This window comes from Calidris pugnax, unplaced genomic scaffold (genome assembly GCF_001431845.1).
Source record: "Calidris pugnax isolate Ruff unplaced genomic scaffold, ASM143184v1 scaffold183, whole genome shotgun sequence".
NCBI classification, from domain to species: Eukaryota; Metazoa; Chordata; class Aves; order Charadriiformes; family Scolopacidae; genus Calidris; species Calidris pugnax.
In genome coordinates, this window is record NW_015090930.1 from 919,205 (window position 1) to 935,517 (window position 16,313).

At 49.8% G+C, this 16,313-nt stretch overlaps 2 protein-coding genes across 3 annotated transcripts in view; both read right to left on the minus strand.

Moving 5' to 3' along the window:
* Positions 1-4,549: 4,549 nt before the first annotated feature.
* On the minus strand, positions 4,550-7,445 carry LOC106893523 (inositol 1,4,5-trisphosphate receptor-interacting protein-like 1). Its single transcript, XM_014951572.1, has 2 exons — positions 7,422-7,445; positions 4,550-6,248 (listed from the first exon to the last, which is right to left on the minus strand). Exons 1-2 carry the CDS (start codon positions 7,443-7,445, stop codon positions 4,635-4,637), a joined length of 1,638 nt encoding a protein of 545 aa, XP_014807058.1. The 3' UTR covers positions 4,550-4,634.
* Positions 7,446-11,077: 3,632 nt separating this feature from the next.
* ESR2 (estrogen receptor 2 (ER beta)) overlaps positions 11,078-16,313 on the minus strand; it is a 45,524-nt gene continuing 40,288 nt past the window's right edge. For both annotated transcript variants that reach the window (XM_014951587.1, XM_014951586.1), the window contains exons 8-9: positions 15,125-15,299; positions 11,078-13,420 (exon numbers count right to left, since the gene is read on the minus strand). In XM_014951587.1, coding sequence (XP_014807073.1) covers positions 13,231-13,420; positions 15,125-15,299 — 365 coding nt within the window. In that variant the 3' untranslated portion in view covers positions 11,078-13,230. The remainder of the gene's footprint in view (positions 13,421-15,124; positions 15,300-16,313) is intronic.

The following is a 16,313-nucleotide window of genomic DNA, read 5'->3' on the forward strand; positions in this document are numbered from 1 at the left end:
AAGGAAAAATTCATTGCGCGCTAATTCTGTGTTTTGCACCACTGCTGTCGGTATCTTCCCAGGCACGTGGGCCTCGAGGTTTAATTAAAGTCATGGGCACAATACCTATGGCTGGTAAATCGACCATCACAGGCTGTCCTGGCTGTAATGTTGTCAGATATTCTCTTTTGTCAGTGGATGGGGCACTGAGCTCAGTTTTTACAAAGAATGCTCGGCTTATAGGGCTTCCATAAAAGCAAACTTTTCTTTATCCTCGCCCCTCAACAGAACCATAAAAACCATATCTTTTATGTCCAGTGCTGCCTCCACGGATGTGCAGCTGCCTGCAGAGTAGCTGTTAAGGTTGCAGTGTTTGGTACAGCGGCCATTAGTGGGGCCGCATTAGCATTCAGACGGTGGTAATCGACTGTTAAACGCCACCTCCCATCTGGTTTCCAAACCGGCCAGGCGGGTGAGTTATATGGGGAGTGGGTTCTGGAGATAATTTGTCTTTTCTCTAAATCAGCTATGACTTCAGAAATGCCCTCTCGTGCTGCAGCAGAGATGGGATACTGTGGTACATTAGTGATCTTTGACTTGGGGAGTACAGGGGCTGCGGGGAGCACCCGCACTGCTGCTTCCCGGTTTCTGCATGGGTTAAGGTCTTTGAGCTTAAACCAAAGCCAAAGGAGCTTTGGTTTTGAGCCAAAGGACCATACACTGCCATCCGGCCATCCGGCAGGCACCACTGTCTCGTTTCTGGAATGCTTCAATTAGCCGCAGGGTATCACCAGTAGGCCGACCTTGAATCATGAATCTGGGAATGCCTAGTGCTAATGCTTTCCTCCACGCTTCGTTCCTTGTCTGTGTTTGCAAGTTTTTATTTCCCTTTGATTTAATTTCTGTTCCCTGTTTTGTGGGCCTTACTTTATGATCTCCTCCCTGGAATTTCTGTCTTTGTTTTTCAAGTGCTGCAGCATCCCAGCCTGTCTCACGGCTGTAGTTAACGGTGTCGTGCGTTAATTCTGCCCAAGTGGGAAGTCGTCTGGGGGGGAATTGCCCTGTGCATTAAATTCGGTATCTCTTCTAATCTCATCCTGTTTTTCGACTTGTCGGAATTTAAGAACTGCGGGGGCTCTTTTAATTAATGGTTTTAATATTTCAAAATTTACTGTAGCAGAGAGTAGAATATCATGTTGTCCTTTTTCATGCATGGCTTGTATGCAAGCAGCTTTTGTGATAGCTGTGGGTAACTCACTTAAAGATTCAATGGGGATTAGGGAGGGCTCACCCCGCTCCAGAATGTCAACTCCTCCAGCCCAATAAGCTACTCGGCTGGTGATAGAATGGGGTGTATCTGCCAGCCCTAGATTTAAGATAACTCCCTTATCTTTTCCATCCTTTGTATGGCCTCTAACTTCTTTTAAATGCTCTTCAACAACTTTCCAATTCTACCAATTATCACGAGCCCATTCCTTTGAGAATTTGGGACTTGGGTTTACTCCATGCCTCCATGAATAATCAGTGATAAGGTCTGACATCCTGCCAACTACAACAAGTGTCACGGGCGGAGTGATTAACTTCACTAGTTAGAGTGAAGCAGTGAAATATTTATTAAGGTGAAACAGTGATTTAACAAAACCAGCAGTAAGTGCGATAAAACCAGTAGTAAATGCGATAGTGTTTTATGAGATTTGATGTCAAGGCACACTCTATTACTTACTGCATAGAGGACAGGGTCAGAGAAGCTGTCAGGGTCTTACTTCTTTCCCTTCTTGAAAATTGAGGCAATGTTTGCCAGTGTCCAGTTGACTGGGACCTCTCGGGATTCCCCAGACCACTAAAAAATAATGGAGAGAGGTCCCACCATAACATTAGCCAGCTCTTTCAGTACCCTGAGATGAATCCCATGCAGCCCCGTAGACTTGTAGGCATTCAGCTGGAGCAGCAAGGCTCAAACAATTTCGGCGTTTGCTGCGAGTTACAATCCCCCCCAGTCACAGTCTTCCAACACAGGGTTCTGGGGGTACCAGGGCTTATCATCAGTTGTTAAAGACAGAGGCGAAGAAGCCACTGAAAACCCATTCTTTGTCTGTGTCCCTGTTTGAGAGGTGACCAGCCTCATCAAATAACAGACCAACGTTATCTCTGATCCTCTTTTTGCTGTTAACATACTTATATAAGCCTTTTTTGTTACCTTCACAATGCTGTCCAGTTTGAACTCTAATCTTTGGCCCCATGAATTTGCTCCCTACAGTGGCAAACATCATCTCCCATGTCACTTGTCCTTGTTTCCAATGTCCATATATTTTTCTTTTTAGAAGATGATCCCTGCTCAGTCAAGCCAACCTTCTGTCCCACTTGCTTGACTTCTGATACTTTGGAATTACATGCTCCTGCATTCTTAGAAGCTGGCTCCTAACAAGCGACCAGCCTTCGTGGATGCCAATACCTTCAAAAGCAGATTCCCAGGGGACCTCACTAGCTAGCTCCTTCAGCAGCCATAAGTCTGCCCTCCCCATATCCAGGCTCACAGGTTTTCTGACAGTTTTTCTCCTATTGCCAATGATTTGAAACCCAGCTACTTTATGGTCACTGTGACCAAGATAGCCATCAATCACATCATTTGCTTTCCCCTTAATCCCCTTAAGTTAGCTCTCCCTAAGGGTTTCTTTTATCAGTGTAGGGGCTCATCAGCCACTCTTGTGCAAGCTGTGGGCTCCGGGCAGGTGTCACCTGGCGGGTGTCAACCCAGTTTGGGTGCCACCAAAACATTTGAATGTCTTCAGGTTGCTTTCCAGTCAGAAGCTGTAATCCAAAGTGAGTTAGTGGGGAACCTGCTCCAACACCTGGATATGAACAAGTCTATGGGGCCAGATGCGATCCACCCGAGGGTGCTGAGGAAGTTGGTAGAAGCGCTCACTCAGCCACTTTCCAGCATTTACCAGCAGTTCTGGCAAACTGGGGAGGTCCCAGCTGACTGGTGTCCAGCAAATGTGATGCCCATCCATAAGAAGGGACAGCTGATAGTAGTAGTGAATTGAGTTAAATCCTGTCAACAGCTGACCAGTCAGGAGTGGTGTTCCCCAGCACTTGGTATTTGGGTTGGTTCTCTTTAGTATCTTTATAAATAATCTGGACAAGGGGATGGAGTGCACCCTCAGTAAGTTTGCAGACAACACCCAAGTTGGGTGGAAGTGTTGCCCTGCTGGAGGGTAGAAAGGCTTTGCAGAGGGATCTGGACAGGCTGGATGGATTGGCCCAGGCCCATGCGATGAGGTTCAACAAGGCCAAGTGCTGGGTCCTGCCCTTGGGTCCCACCAACCCCCTGCAGCGCTCCAGGCTGGGGGCAGAGTGGCTGGAGCTGCCTGGCAGAAAAGGCCCTGGGGGTGTTGGTGGCCTGTGGGCTGAACATGAGCCAGCAGTGTGCCCAGGTGGCCAAGAAGGGCAATGGCATCTTGGCCTGTATCAGGAACAGTGTGGGGAGTAGGACTCGGGAAGTGACTGTCCTCCTGTACTCAGCACTGGTACTGGTGAGACTCCACTGCTTTCATCACTGGCTGCTACACTGAGCAGACTGTCCGGAGGATGATGTTGCCACTCTTGGCGTTCCCTTGCCTCGTGTCCCGTGCAGCAGCCTCTCCAGCCTCACGCTCTCTTTGGGACTCTCTCTCTTTGGCCACCTCGTGCCAAGTCCGATAAGACAGACTTCTGCCTACTTCATGGTCACAAATGGCCACCTTCACTGCCAAGATCAGCTCAACATAGAGGAATGTCCCAACGCTGTTGGTCAGCCTGAACTTGCAGAACTGTGTGGAGGGCAACACAGTGAGTCTGCACGGGATGTCCTCAAAGAGATCAATGCTGGCTGCTGTCATCAGCCCCTGGAGCCAGAAGGCAGTTTTCTGCATGTCAAAGTACGAGCCGCAGAGGGTTTGAAGGAGGTTGGCTTCCTGCCTGGTCATCAGCTCGTCCTCAGGGTGGTGGAGGAAGCAGAGCATGTCCTCCAGCCGCCGATGCCTTAGGCACGTGCACTCCAGTGTGACGCGCAGGCAGCTGTCCCTCACCAGCTTGTCCCCTTTGCTGCCCCGCTCGAGGTGGAAGGAGTGCCCAGGGGGTGGCTTTAGGGGCACAAGCAGGCGGTAGACAAAGTCTTCACTGGGAGCCTGGGCTCCTGCAAAGCCACCCATGCTGACAGCTGGCTTCATGAAGCTGTTGCTGGAGAGGATACGGCAGACACAGAGGAGGTCATTCAAGAGTTCTTCCACCATCGTGCCTTCTCCTTCTTCCCTGTCTGGCTGGGACCACAATGGGTGCTCATCCAGAAACCTGTAAATCTGTAGTGGCTCGGCCCAGGCCATTGCCCCAAGGCAGGAGCATGGGCAGGAGGGGGAGCCTCATCTACAGAATCCGAGAAACCAGAGCCCACCACCTCAGCTCTTCAGCAAACACTCCCCGACTCCGGGGCAGCTGAGCAGTCAGCACCCCATGCCTGCCTTCCCCAAAAAGCTGATGCAGACACTCGCCCTTTGTTCAAACAAAGACAGTTTATTAACAACTTTGCACAAAGGGAAGCTCCCAGAAGGAGTGGACTCTCTTGAAGACGCGGGGCAGCCGAGGGGACACAGGCACGGCTCTGTCCATGAAGACCTCTTTCAGACTCCATAGAAGAGCAGTCTTCTGAGCTGAGCTTGCACTTCCTCAAGCTCACGCAGTGCCTTGGCGTGGGCAGCTGGATCCTGCACCAGGCACTGGAAGAGGTTGAGGGGCTCAGCCGCCTGGAAGGCTGGGGGCAAGGCGATGTCCTCGGGCATGTTCTCATTGCCAAGGAAGAAGTGGTCGAGGCGTTTCTCCTCCAAGCACTGGCGCAGGTCCCACATGATATCCTGCATCCGCGAGACGAATTCCCTCCTTGTCCAGCTTGCCGGGGGCAGGGTGTTGAGGAGGTGCATCCCAACGGTCTTCAAGGTGCCGGTGGAAAAGCTTGTGCTCTCCAGGATGCCGGCGCAGAGCTGCAGGCATGTGAGGTGGAAGCTGTCCTGCGGGGCCTGCTTGGCCATGTGCCTGAAGAACTTGGCCTCGGCCACGGCATAGCTCTCTGCCCACGTTGTGCCCGGGATGAAGCAGCCGGGGTGCTCTGCAACCTGGCTGCTCAGGAAGATGTCCGAGTCGCCTTGCTGCACCCCGAACATCAGCTCCACAAAGAGGGATCTCCCGCAGGCATTCGTCAGCTGCAGCTTGCAGGAGCGGCGGGAAGGCAGCACCTTCATGCTGTAGTGATGCCACTGAGCCATCTCCCCCCAGGCTGAGCTCACCAAGGTCTGGAACCAGCGGGCAATTTTCTGCACGTCCAGGTAGAAGCCTGGACGTGCAGCGCTGGTGCAGAGGTCGTTTAGGAGGTTGGAATCCTGAGTTGTCCTCAGCGCCTCCTGGGGCTGGTGCACGAAGCAGAGCATGTTCTCCACACCTTGGCCCCTCATGCAGGTGCATTCCAGCTGAACGCGGATGCAGTTCTTTGCCGGCATCTTCTCCGCAGAGGCCTGCTCCAGATGGAACGTGTGCCCACGGGGAGGCTTCAGGGGCACAAGCAGGCGGTAGACCGCATCATGCCCCCGGGGATTCCAACCTTCAAAGGCGCTGCCCACCCCGATGGCTGGCTCCAGCACGGGGAAGAAACTGTTGGCCAAGCGCGCTTGGAAGACGCCAAGGAGGTCGCTCACCAGATCTTCCGCCACCCGGCGCTTGTAGGCCACGCTCTTCATTGCCCCACGGACGCGCTTTGCCAAAATCCTGACCAGACGCCCCTCATCGTCAGAGTCCTCTCCTTCGCCTGCTTCTTCCTCGTCCTCTCGGCTGCCGCAGGAGGTGATCTCCTCTTCCCAGCTGCTCTCTGGCTGCTGGCTCCTTTTCCTCAGCCACCAGCAGAGCCCAAGGAGCAGCACTAGGACTCCAGCGACCGCCCAGAACTGCCAGTGCTGCAAGGCAGCCAAGAGCAGGGCTCCCGGGGCAGAGGTGCTCTGCTCCAGCTCCTCCATCAGCTGAGTCATCTCCTGATTGAGATGCTCCTCCCGGAGCCACATGTGCTCGTGCGTGGCCTCCTCCAGCTCTTTGCCGACCATCGGCAGGCGCAGGAAGAAGCTCAGCAGAAGCAAGATGCGGACCGTCGTCAAAGCCATGGCCTTGAAGCGCACTCGCCGGTGGCCCAGGCCGTACTGGGGCAGCTGCCTGCTGGCGCCCTTTATAAAGCCGCCCCCATTGTGACGCGTCCCCTGGGGTGTCCCAGGCGATGGAGGGCATCACGGGCATGCGGCAACCGGCCATGCCCTTCGGCCTCCCCCTGGCTCAGCCAGAGCCTTTGAGAGAGTGTTCTGAGAAGATGTGATGGCAAGGTGCCCTTGGTTAGTCACTGCCTGGAGGACAGGGTCAGGCAGAAGTGTCCGGGACACCTTTTCCCATGGAGTCACGAGGGTCAGAGAGGACCACCTTGCTTTCTACGCTCCTTCCCAGAGAGGAGTCTCGGGGCGGCTGGAGCCAATCCTAGTGCCAGACTTGGTCGAGGCTTTGTGTCTGAAGGATTAGATCTGTGCAATCTATCCTTGTAGCGTATGAAGGCACGGACCCCGGTTGGTGATACAACCAGAATCGTTTATGATAACCAACAGGCAGCTTATATAGTACCAGTGTGTATTCTTTCCCAACTGACACACCCCTGCAACCCCCCAACTGCCAGGCGGGTGGAATTCCCCTCCATCAGTCAGGGGCGCCAGGCATTGTTTACAGGTCCTGTTTACAGGTCCGGAGATGCTTATGGGCCATCTTCTGCCATTGTTCCTGCTTCTTCTCCTGGTCTCTGCTTCTTCCACAGTCCTGTTAAGCCCTTGTTCTCCCACAAATCCTCTCTGTCACTGAGCTGAGGTTTCACAGTATAACACGCTCTTAGTCTTCTAAGACTAAGAGCGTGAATCTTGAGAAGGAATCTCTGAATCTTGAGAAGGAATCTGGAGGGGCGTCCCTGCTCAAGGTAGCTCGCTGCTGCTGCTGCTGGAGAGCTCCCAGGGCTCTTGGGCTGTTGACTGTTTAGAGGGGTAAGATGGTTGACTTCTAGTCATATTTGCATATTGACCACAGTGGCAGCATTGCTCAAGTTCAGATCAATGATGGCTCTTGGCCAATTCTGAGGCAGCATAGAAGGTGAAGGAAGACCAGGCTGTAGCACACCCGTGGGCTCATTCACACCAATATGATTTAAATTGCCTGCTAAGTTATCCAATGCGTTAGCAGTCGCGAGATCACGGTACTCAGTCATGAATACAGCATGTTGCATAGCCAACAAAATCATACGCAAACAACAGTTTCCAATCATGAGGAGTCACAACATATCCATCACCAAGAGCTGTTAATAAGTTCATGGTATATCCTGATTGGAGACCATCATCTTTTACCGATTTCCTCAACTCTTTTAACATGGTCATAATCCAAAGCCTCCCACGCTCCGGGTCGATTTCCGCGATCAATAGCAGGAAACGCTTGCAAAATGTCTGTGTCACCCTTAGCTAAGGCTTCTTTTCGACATTTGTCCCACACACGGTGACAACCATTCAAAAGGGTTAGGTTATTCCCCACTGCCTCTGCCTTTTCATTATCCAAAGGAGGTAGATTAGGTTCTGGGTCTGGGTCTGTTGGCTCAGGATGGAAGGAGTCTCCTGAGAGACTCTCCTCTGCACCGCAGGTGTTGTCTGCGGGTGGTGGTGGCAGGGCAGAAGGACTCGTTAGGCTCTCCTCAGAGGTCTTTTCTGTCTCTTTGCGGAGCTCCGCTGGGGCTTCAGATACCAGCCGCCACACTGCTAAGTGTTGAGCTGCAGCTTGATCTGTCCCTGCTGCAGCGTCCCAAAGCTTTTCACCAATTTGCTCCCACACCTCTTTGTCAAGGGTACCGGTCTTAGGATAGCCCGGAACATTTTTTCGTACCCAGTCTAAGAAAGTTATTAAGGACAGGGTAGGTACAGATCGGTTTTGAGCTTTTAATACTTCTTGGTCCCTTTGCTGCTCTGTGGGCAGTGTGCTGCCCTGCTCCTCTCTCAGCAGAGTGTTCCCCATAGTTCCCCATCGCTCACCTCTGTCCTGCAGAAGGCGATGAGCCGGCGGTGAAGAAATCCTCGAGGTAATCCCTGGTTCGATCGGGCTACGCTACCGCTCCGGACGGCTTGTCCGTCTCCTGATTAATGCCCAACATTGGGCACCATTTGTAGCGTATGAAGGCACGGACCCCGGTTGGTGATACAACCAGAATCGTTTATTATAACCAACAGGCAGCTTATATAGTACCAGTGTGTATTCTTTCCCAACTGACACTCCCCTGCAACCCCCAACTGCCAGGCGGGTGGAATTCCCCTCCATCAGTCAGGGGCGCCAGGCATTGTTTACAGGTCCTGTTTACAGGTCCGGAGATTCTTATGGGCCATCTTCTGCCATTGTTCCTGCTTCTTCTCCTGGTCTCTGCTTCTTCCACAGTCCTGTTAACCCCTTGTTCTCCCACAAATCCTCTCTGTCACTGGGCTGAGGTTTCACAGTATAACATGCTATTAGTCACTGGCTGAGGGTCTGTTGCGCCAAGGAATCTCTGAATCTTGAGAAGGAATCTGGAGGGGCGTCCCTGCTCAAGGTAGCCCACTGTTGCTGGAGAGCTCCCAGGGCTCTTGGGCTGTTGACTATTTAGGGGGGTAAGATGGTTGACTTCTAGTCCTATTTGCATATTGACCACAGTAGCAGCATTGCTCAAGTTCCCCCTTGGGTGATGTGTCGTTAGCTGATTCCCAAAACCGCCTTGGAGCTCCAGATGCCGCCCTCAGGACCAGATGCACCCCTTGTGACCCGCCACGGGTGGTTATGGCTTGGGCAGGGATAGGGGAGATAAAGGTCAGGTTGGTACCTCAGGGGGAGCACAGCATCACAGCAGCACCCCCAAACCTCACCAAACATAAAAGGGGGCCTTGTGGCCCGTGGATGCTTTGTTGCTCCTTGAGGTCCCACCCCGTGGGATGGAATCGGCTGCCTTGGCGCTGGCCTCAGAGCTTGTGGTCGTGGGTGTACTTGGTGCCTTCATGATGTAGATGGGTGGGTGGTGGTGTCTATCCTGGCGGGCGGATGGGGCCTGTCCACGGCAGGGTCTCTGCTCCGGCCGTTCCACTGCCAGAGGACATTGCTTCCAAGGAGACATTTCCCAAGGGTAGTGCTGGAGATGCAGGTGGAGATTGCCCAATGGACAACCACCTTGCTTTATAAACCCTTCCCAAGAGGAGTCCAAGGTCTGGAACAAGCGGGCAATTTTCTGCACATCCAGGTAGAAGCCAGTGCAGAGGTCACTTAGGGAGGCTGGAATCCTGATTTCTCCTCAGCGCCTCCTCGGGCCGCGGCAAGAGGCACAGCATGTGGGATGAGTCGCCTTGACCTGTGCAGATGGTCACAGGACAACGCCTGCTCGCTGGGCTGTGTGGCCTTCAGGGCTCCCACTTGGCCAGTGGAATGCCCCTCCTTCCAAGAGCTGCCCTTCCATGCCCTGTTGGCCCGCACTCCCCTGGCTGCTTTCTGTAGGCGTGGGGCTGTCACTGTTGCTCTTCACTGTCACCATCTCAACTTCAACCCCCCCCTGGACATCGGCTGCAAAAGCAGCACAGCCAACTGCAAGCAGTCCTGGTGCAGGCGATGGAGAGCCTGACCGGAGGAGAGGCCTAAACCCCAGCAAGGTAAACTTTCGGGTGTTCAAGGCGCTAGTGCACGGGATCCCTGGGGAAACTGCCCACAGAGGGGAAGGAGAGAAGAAGAGCTGGGGGATACTTAAAGACATTGTTCTTAGGGCACAAGAGCTCTCACTCCCAATGTGCAAGAAGTGGGGCAGGGGAGGCAGGAGGCCAGCTGGGCTAAGTCAAGACCTCTTAGCCCAACTCGAACACAAAAGCAAAATGCACAGGCTGCGGAGGCAGGGATAGACATCCTGGGGAGATTATAGGCATGTGGCTGGTGAGTGCAGGGAGGGGGTCAGGGAAGCGAACGCACAGCTGGAGCTAAACTTGGATGTGGATGTGAAAAATAACAGGAAAGGTTTCTTCAGGTACATAGGATAAGAAAGGTAGATGAAAAAAACTGTACCCCTCCTGAGGGGTACACTCTCTCAAGGGAGAATGTTCTAACGCACCTTTTTCCTCTGTTCTCCCCTCTGACTTGCAACGTGACAGCACTAATATTGGATAATTTGCAAGAAGATGGAGGTGTGGAAAAGGTCGCACATTCCTTGAGACATTACCATTTCACCTGCTCCAAATGCTCCAAGATTTACCACATTTCTTTAAAAATGGTAGGTTGTTTTACAGTTTCATTCTACTTCTAGACATGAGAACCTCAGCATGTTTTTAACAGCATGCATAAGGAAAAGTCTGGGCTGCTTCCTCTCTCTCTCTCTCTCTCTCTCTTTCTTGTTTGTTTGTTGTTGCTTTAGGTTTCTGGGGGGTTGTGGTGTTTGTCTTTTAAATCCATGTCAACTGGCACTCCTGCGTGAACCAAGCTTGCTCACCTCTGAGAACATCCCATAATTGCTGCATAATTTCTTCCAGTAGAAACTGCCACCTCTGGCCAGGTCCCAGCTCAGCAGAAGCTGCTGAGGAAAGCAGTGAAGGAAAAACCATAAATCAGCCCCGCTCTCCTCAGGGCCTCCCACCCCTTACAGCTCCTCAGCACTCAAGTCTTTCGTGCTGAAACTGGAAAAGCCCCCCCGTCCCCGGGATGTGGTCCACAGCAGGAACACATCATCTGAGAGAGGCTGTAGGATACAGACCCACGATAAACCCAACACTTCTCTCAGGAGACCAAGGTGCCCTCGGCCAGTCGTTTTGTCACACAGCACCCTGTTTATAATCTGTGCTGTTTTAGGGATGTGCACCTTCTCCTGACCCAGATACCAACCCAGCCACATTAATCCAGAGACTTGACAGCTATTGGCTTTTGCCCGTTTTAAAACACTAGGAGTAACTTTTAATAAAATTATGTTCAACAGGACAAAAAAATCTGATAAATCACATAATTTTCCTAGTTGCACTGTGGTAGCAACAGCAAATATGAATCACACACGTGGCACAAGTATCATCCTTTCACAAAGTCAATCCATTCAGAAATTAATTTTACAATTTATACCCACTCTTTCCCTTTTGGTTTTTAAGAGGCTTGTTTTCAGGATTACACATAAATTCAGCACTTCTAAAACAAACCAACCAAAAAAAAAACAACCCAAACATTTCTTTGAAAAACTGTATTAAACAGAAAGATTACACATGATAAGGAAAATTAGAAAACAATACAACAGGCATTGAGGCCAGAAGGTGATCAAGCCCAACAAACACTGAAACATATCTGTTTTACAGCAAAACTTCCCCCCAGAATTAAAGTACCAAAGAATTCCAGACTCTACTCACATTTTTTCCCTTTTTTATAGTGAATATTACGCTTATTTAAAGGGCACTGCCATATTACAAGTTTTTAAAAACAATAAAAATGTAGCTAGTAAAAATTTAGACCAGCAGCAGCATCCGGTATAACACCGGATCAAAACAAGACAATAGATTTGTGTAACTCACTGAAAACTCTTAATGCTCCTCCTGTAAAAAACATTGTCCTTGGCTTTGAAAAAACACCAAGATGAAAAGGTTTGATGAATTATTCAAACTATGCAAATGATATACTAATCAAAGTCCCTAATCCAGAAAACATATTGGCTCAAGACAGCCTTTAGGTGTGATCCCAATTAAACTTCACCAGACCTGAAATGCCCAGAACATACATGTATTATATTTAACCACATCCATTTAGAGTGATTCTAGCTCATGTCAAACTGCAACACTGGCAGCTGCCAGCAGCAGTGACACCATCCCACTTGTCGCTGAGGTCATTGCTCAGGCTATTTCCTCTGGTTTTTGGTTTTGTTTTTTTTTTTCCTAAGTGCAGCTTAAACACATGCAGAAATCAGCACGACAAGGCGGGGGGGGGTGGTGGTTAAACCCACATCTTCAGTGAAATTCAAATGAGTCATGGAATGTGCAACGCAAAGGAAGTGCCAGAACCATCATTCCCCTGCTCTTTGAGGGATCCTGTACAAGATAAGGAAACCACAGCATAAGGTGCCAGGCGTTTTGGAAGCAGGCAAGCAGCAGAGGCGAGGGCAGCAGGCACAAACAGGTCCCAGCTTTGGTTCCCTGCAAGGCGGGCGCAAGAGGTTTCGGCTTTGGGGGGACCTAATTCCACACACGAGTCAAAAGGGGTGGGAAGATGGTTTGTTTTTAAGCTGATTTCACATGCCCTGATTAGCAGCTCATATTCAAATGCACACAGTTAATATTCACAGAGAGCCACCTCTTGTACCTAAATATTATAATAGATTTAACATCATTAATAAATATATAAAACAACATGTAAATCTCACAGACAAAACACATTTCAAAGGTCAGCATTGAGTGAAATATCTAGGCATTTTGGTCATTGTTTAAAGCACTGAAGAATTATATATAGATAATAACGTGAGTGTTAAGAACAGGCTCACAAAATACAAACTTAAGCTCGGTTTAACGTTTCTGAAGAAGCTCTGAACCAGCCCTAGAAGCTGTTCCCAATGGCCTTCAAATAGCGGCTCTTGCAGCCATTGCATATTTAAGAATAAACCCCTTGACACTGGACACGTCTCGGCACTTCAGAACAGCTGCCAAGCAGGTATTCCCCAGGGACCAGCACACACGGGTAAGTGGATCTGTCCCAAACCACCCTGCTCCACATTTCATACAATCTCCCGCCGAAAGAGGAGATGTCCAGTCAGCGCTTAAAAGCCTTGGTCTGAGAGACGGGGACCTCAATACTGACTCCTACCCTGACACAGACTTCTTCTGTCATCTCAAACTAGGCTCTTTTCTCTCTGTCTCGGTTCACCTGCCCCTCAAAAAGGAGAGGCAGTAATTCCCCCTCTCCCAGTACTGTTCCGAGGCTTGGTTTCATAAGGTGCTTTTGAAGAGTCTCAGAAAAGGCACTACAGAAGTGCGGCGGTTACAACGTCAGGAGCACGGACAGAGGGTGTGCATCCCACAAGCCTTTCCCGAGATGCTGACGTGCAAATGCAGGAGAGAGGAGGGCTTGCACACCAGGCCACACTTCAGCAGCCCCATCACAGTAGCTTTGTTTTCTCCCGTAACTTTGAACGACCTTCACATTCCAACTGAATTACTGGGATGCCCCGTGCCGCAGCGCGTCTCCGCTCTCCCTTTGTTCTAGTGGGCCAAATTCGGGATGTGCCACCGGGGACTTCCGTTGGCCTCGCAGGGTGTGCGCGTTCAGCATCTCCAGCAGCAAGTCATACACCGGGACCACGTTTTTACACTTCATGCTCAGGAGGTGCTCCATCCCCTTGTTACTGTGAAGGAGAACAGAAAACAAGTCAGCAACCTGGATCTGACAACGCAGAGAAGAAAAACACACTAATGGCTTCAAGAGACTCCTTTTTTTATTAGGAGTTAAGGGGGTTTAGCTGCCGTAGCCCCTGAGATCACCCACCACTATCAACAGTTAACAGCATCCCAATACTTTAAAGCTGAATGTTTTACTATTTAGAGAAGCAAGACTTGTGTTTTGCACCGCACAAAATTCAGAAAATACTGCAGATGTACCAACCGCATTGAAAACAAAGAGAAAAACCTCTGATGCTGTAAGAGCAGAGGCCCACACGCTGCAGCTTCATACCAAAGGTGAATTTACAGTGGGTAGCTCTAGTGACTGCCTACCTCTCCTGCCTGGTTGAGTAGGAACACCAAATTACCCTGGCTAACTCCAAGCAGTTTGTTTCCTCTCTGCTTGTCCAGTGTCAGATCTTGCAGTTGGCTACAGACTTGAATAGCATTTTTTTTCATTATGCAGTAAGATAACGATGACACCTTGTTATTTTGGGTGCTCAGTGGCTGTATCGTGGTTTGGTAGGACAAACAGGAGAGAGCTGTTGCAGCTACAGTTGCACATAGGTATAAGTCAGATGCATTCAAGTTTTTGGGGGTTGAAATCTAAAGCGGGCTTGCTCAACACCCAATTTATCACAGTGGAAATAGCAGCAGCCAGCCAACACAGAGATGACTTGGTGGATTGGACTGGGAGGGGGCAATGCTTCCAGAAAAATGAGGTTCTGCTACAATCTAAGAGTTATGAATATGTTAATGGCAAAGAAGAAATTGTGGCCCCCGCCTCCTACACCCGGCTCTTTAGAGTCCTGCATCATTTGGTAATCAAGGCTGAGAGCATCAATTATTGTCAGAACAAACTCTAATTGACTGACCAGCACTAAGCAACGTAAAGGAGACGGGTCACAAGGAGCCTCCAGACTTCGGCTGAGGCGCAGCATAAAAACTCTTGTTTCAATAAGAAAATGTAAAAATTTTGCAAAGATTCATAGTGTTTATTCATGCTATGCCAGAAGAAGAGCTCCTGTGATGCTGGGATGCAGTGTCACACTGCAGTGGGAAACCCAGGTGACAGCAGGGCATTAGAGCCAGGAGTCTGCTGTACTGCAGCCAAGGATGAGCAGCTCAAGGAGGTCCAGAAACTGGGAGGGAGCAGAGGAGCTGCTTCCCACGGGGAAAGCGAGAGCGTGGCATCGCTGTAGCATCAGTCACTTGGTAAAAATGCTGTGGGTCCAAAGAAAGACAACAAATTTGGTCTGGGAGAATACACGGCACCCACTTTGCTCCGCCAAAGCCCGCGCTGCAGATCAGTCTTGAAAGAGACTTTTGTATTGAATTGATGAGTTTTCATGACTGGGTGGGGTTTTGTTTGAAAGGCTGAATTTGTGTTATTATTGTTAAACATTTCAGGCAGATAGCATAATGAACAATTTAATGTAACCCAGTTAAGACAACATTTTACTATCAACACAAAATTTTTGAGTGCCAGCAAGCACTTGAGTGTGTCGCCTGTTTAGTTCTGCTGGGAAAGCAAGCCTTACAAGGAACAGAGATGAAAAGCAGCATCAGGATCCCCTCAGGAGTGCTCTGGAGTTCAAGCCTTGCTTTGTTGCTAGAATAAAAATATAATACGAACACCTTATGCGTTACCCACATTCTATAAAATTTACCTTGCGTGTCTGACGTGAGAGAGGAGCATCAACAAATTGGCCAGACGGGTTGTCTGCTGCTGCGAGGGGATCCCGCTCTTGGCAATAACCCACACTAAAGCATCTGTCACGATATTCAGCAGGTGATGCAGTTTCCTGTTGCTTTCAGGTTCTTCTGCTGACAAGGGAAACATGCCTAGCCAGAGGAGAGAAAGAAATAACTCCCTGTCCATGAGGAAGGGGAAAAAAAAAAAAAAGAAAGCTGCAACTGTGGATTTTTTTCTGATGTAATATTTTACCAGGATTAGAGAAGATACATTTCCTGACAGCCCCCGCCTCAAGACTGTACAAACAACGCCCCATGTGCTACACCAAGCTCCAACTTGCATTCCTTTGCCAAAATTTGATGGCCACATCATTTGCAAATTGAGTGATTGTCCCAAATCCTACAAGGAGAAACGTTGAAATGAGGAAGGGGAAAAAAAAAAAAGAAAGCTGCAACTGTGGATTTTTTTCTGATGTAATATTTTACCAGGATTAGAGAAGATACATTTCCTGACAGCCCCCGCCTCAAGACTGTACAAACAACGCCCCATGTGCTACACCAAGCTCCAACTTGCATTCCTTTGCCAAAATTTGATGGCCACATCATTTGCAAATTGAGTGATTGTCCCAAATCCTACAAGGAGAAACGTTGAATATAGGCCCTCGAGTCCAGAGAAGGGACATCCTCTCCATTCTCCATTAGATTTTCCTTTGATTCACTCTATACCTTGCCATTCAGTAACTATTATGAATTACAGCATTACACTTGCTCTAATACCTTCTCGCTGAAAAAAAGACACCCTTTTTTTTCCTAAGTACGTCCTAGGGAAGGAGGAGAACGTGGTGAGAGGCACTGCTCATAGATCCAGCCTGCCAAGGTCTCCCTACAGCTCACTAAGTCTGCCATAATACAGCATTACCTGGGGGGAGAAATCTTAAAAGTCAGCCAAAGTGAAAAAAGGGGACTGGTGGCATGGAGAGGGAGGAGAAGAAATCACCACTAGGAAGGTCTGAAGACACTCAATAACGTTATCGATAGAGCAGAAGAGACCTGGAAAAAAAAAATCCTCCCAAAGATACTTATGGAAGGACAGAGCTCTAGAACACCTTGAAAATTAGAAGTAAAAGATTAACTTTGACAAAAAAGGAGAGCAGGGAGAGGTGA

What these genes read in the sequence shown, in the direction of transcription:
- LOC106893523 (XM_014951572.1), bottom strand. Translation starts at nt 7,445, where the DNA reads ATGTTAAAAGAGTTGAGGAAATCG. An exon ending in TAAAAGAGTTGAGGAAATCG is followed by an intron (nt 6,249 to 7,421) that starts GTAAAAGATGAT and finishes GGGACACCCCAG; the next exon opens with GGGACGCGTCACAATGGGGG.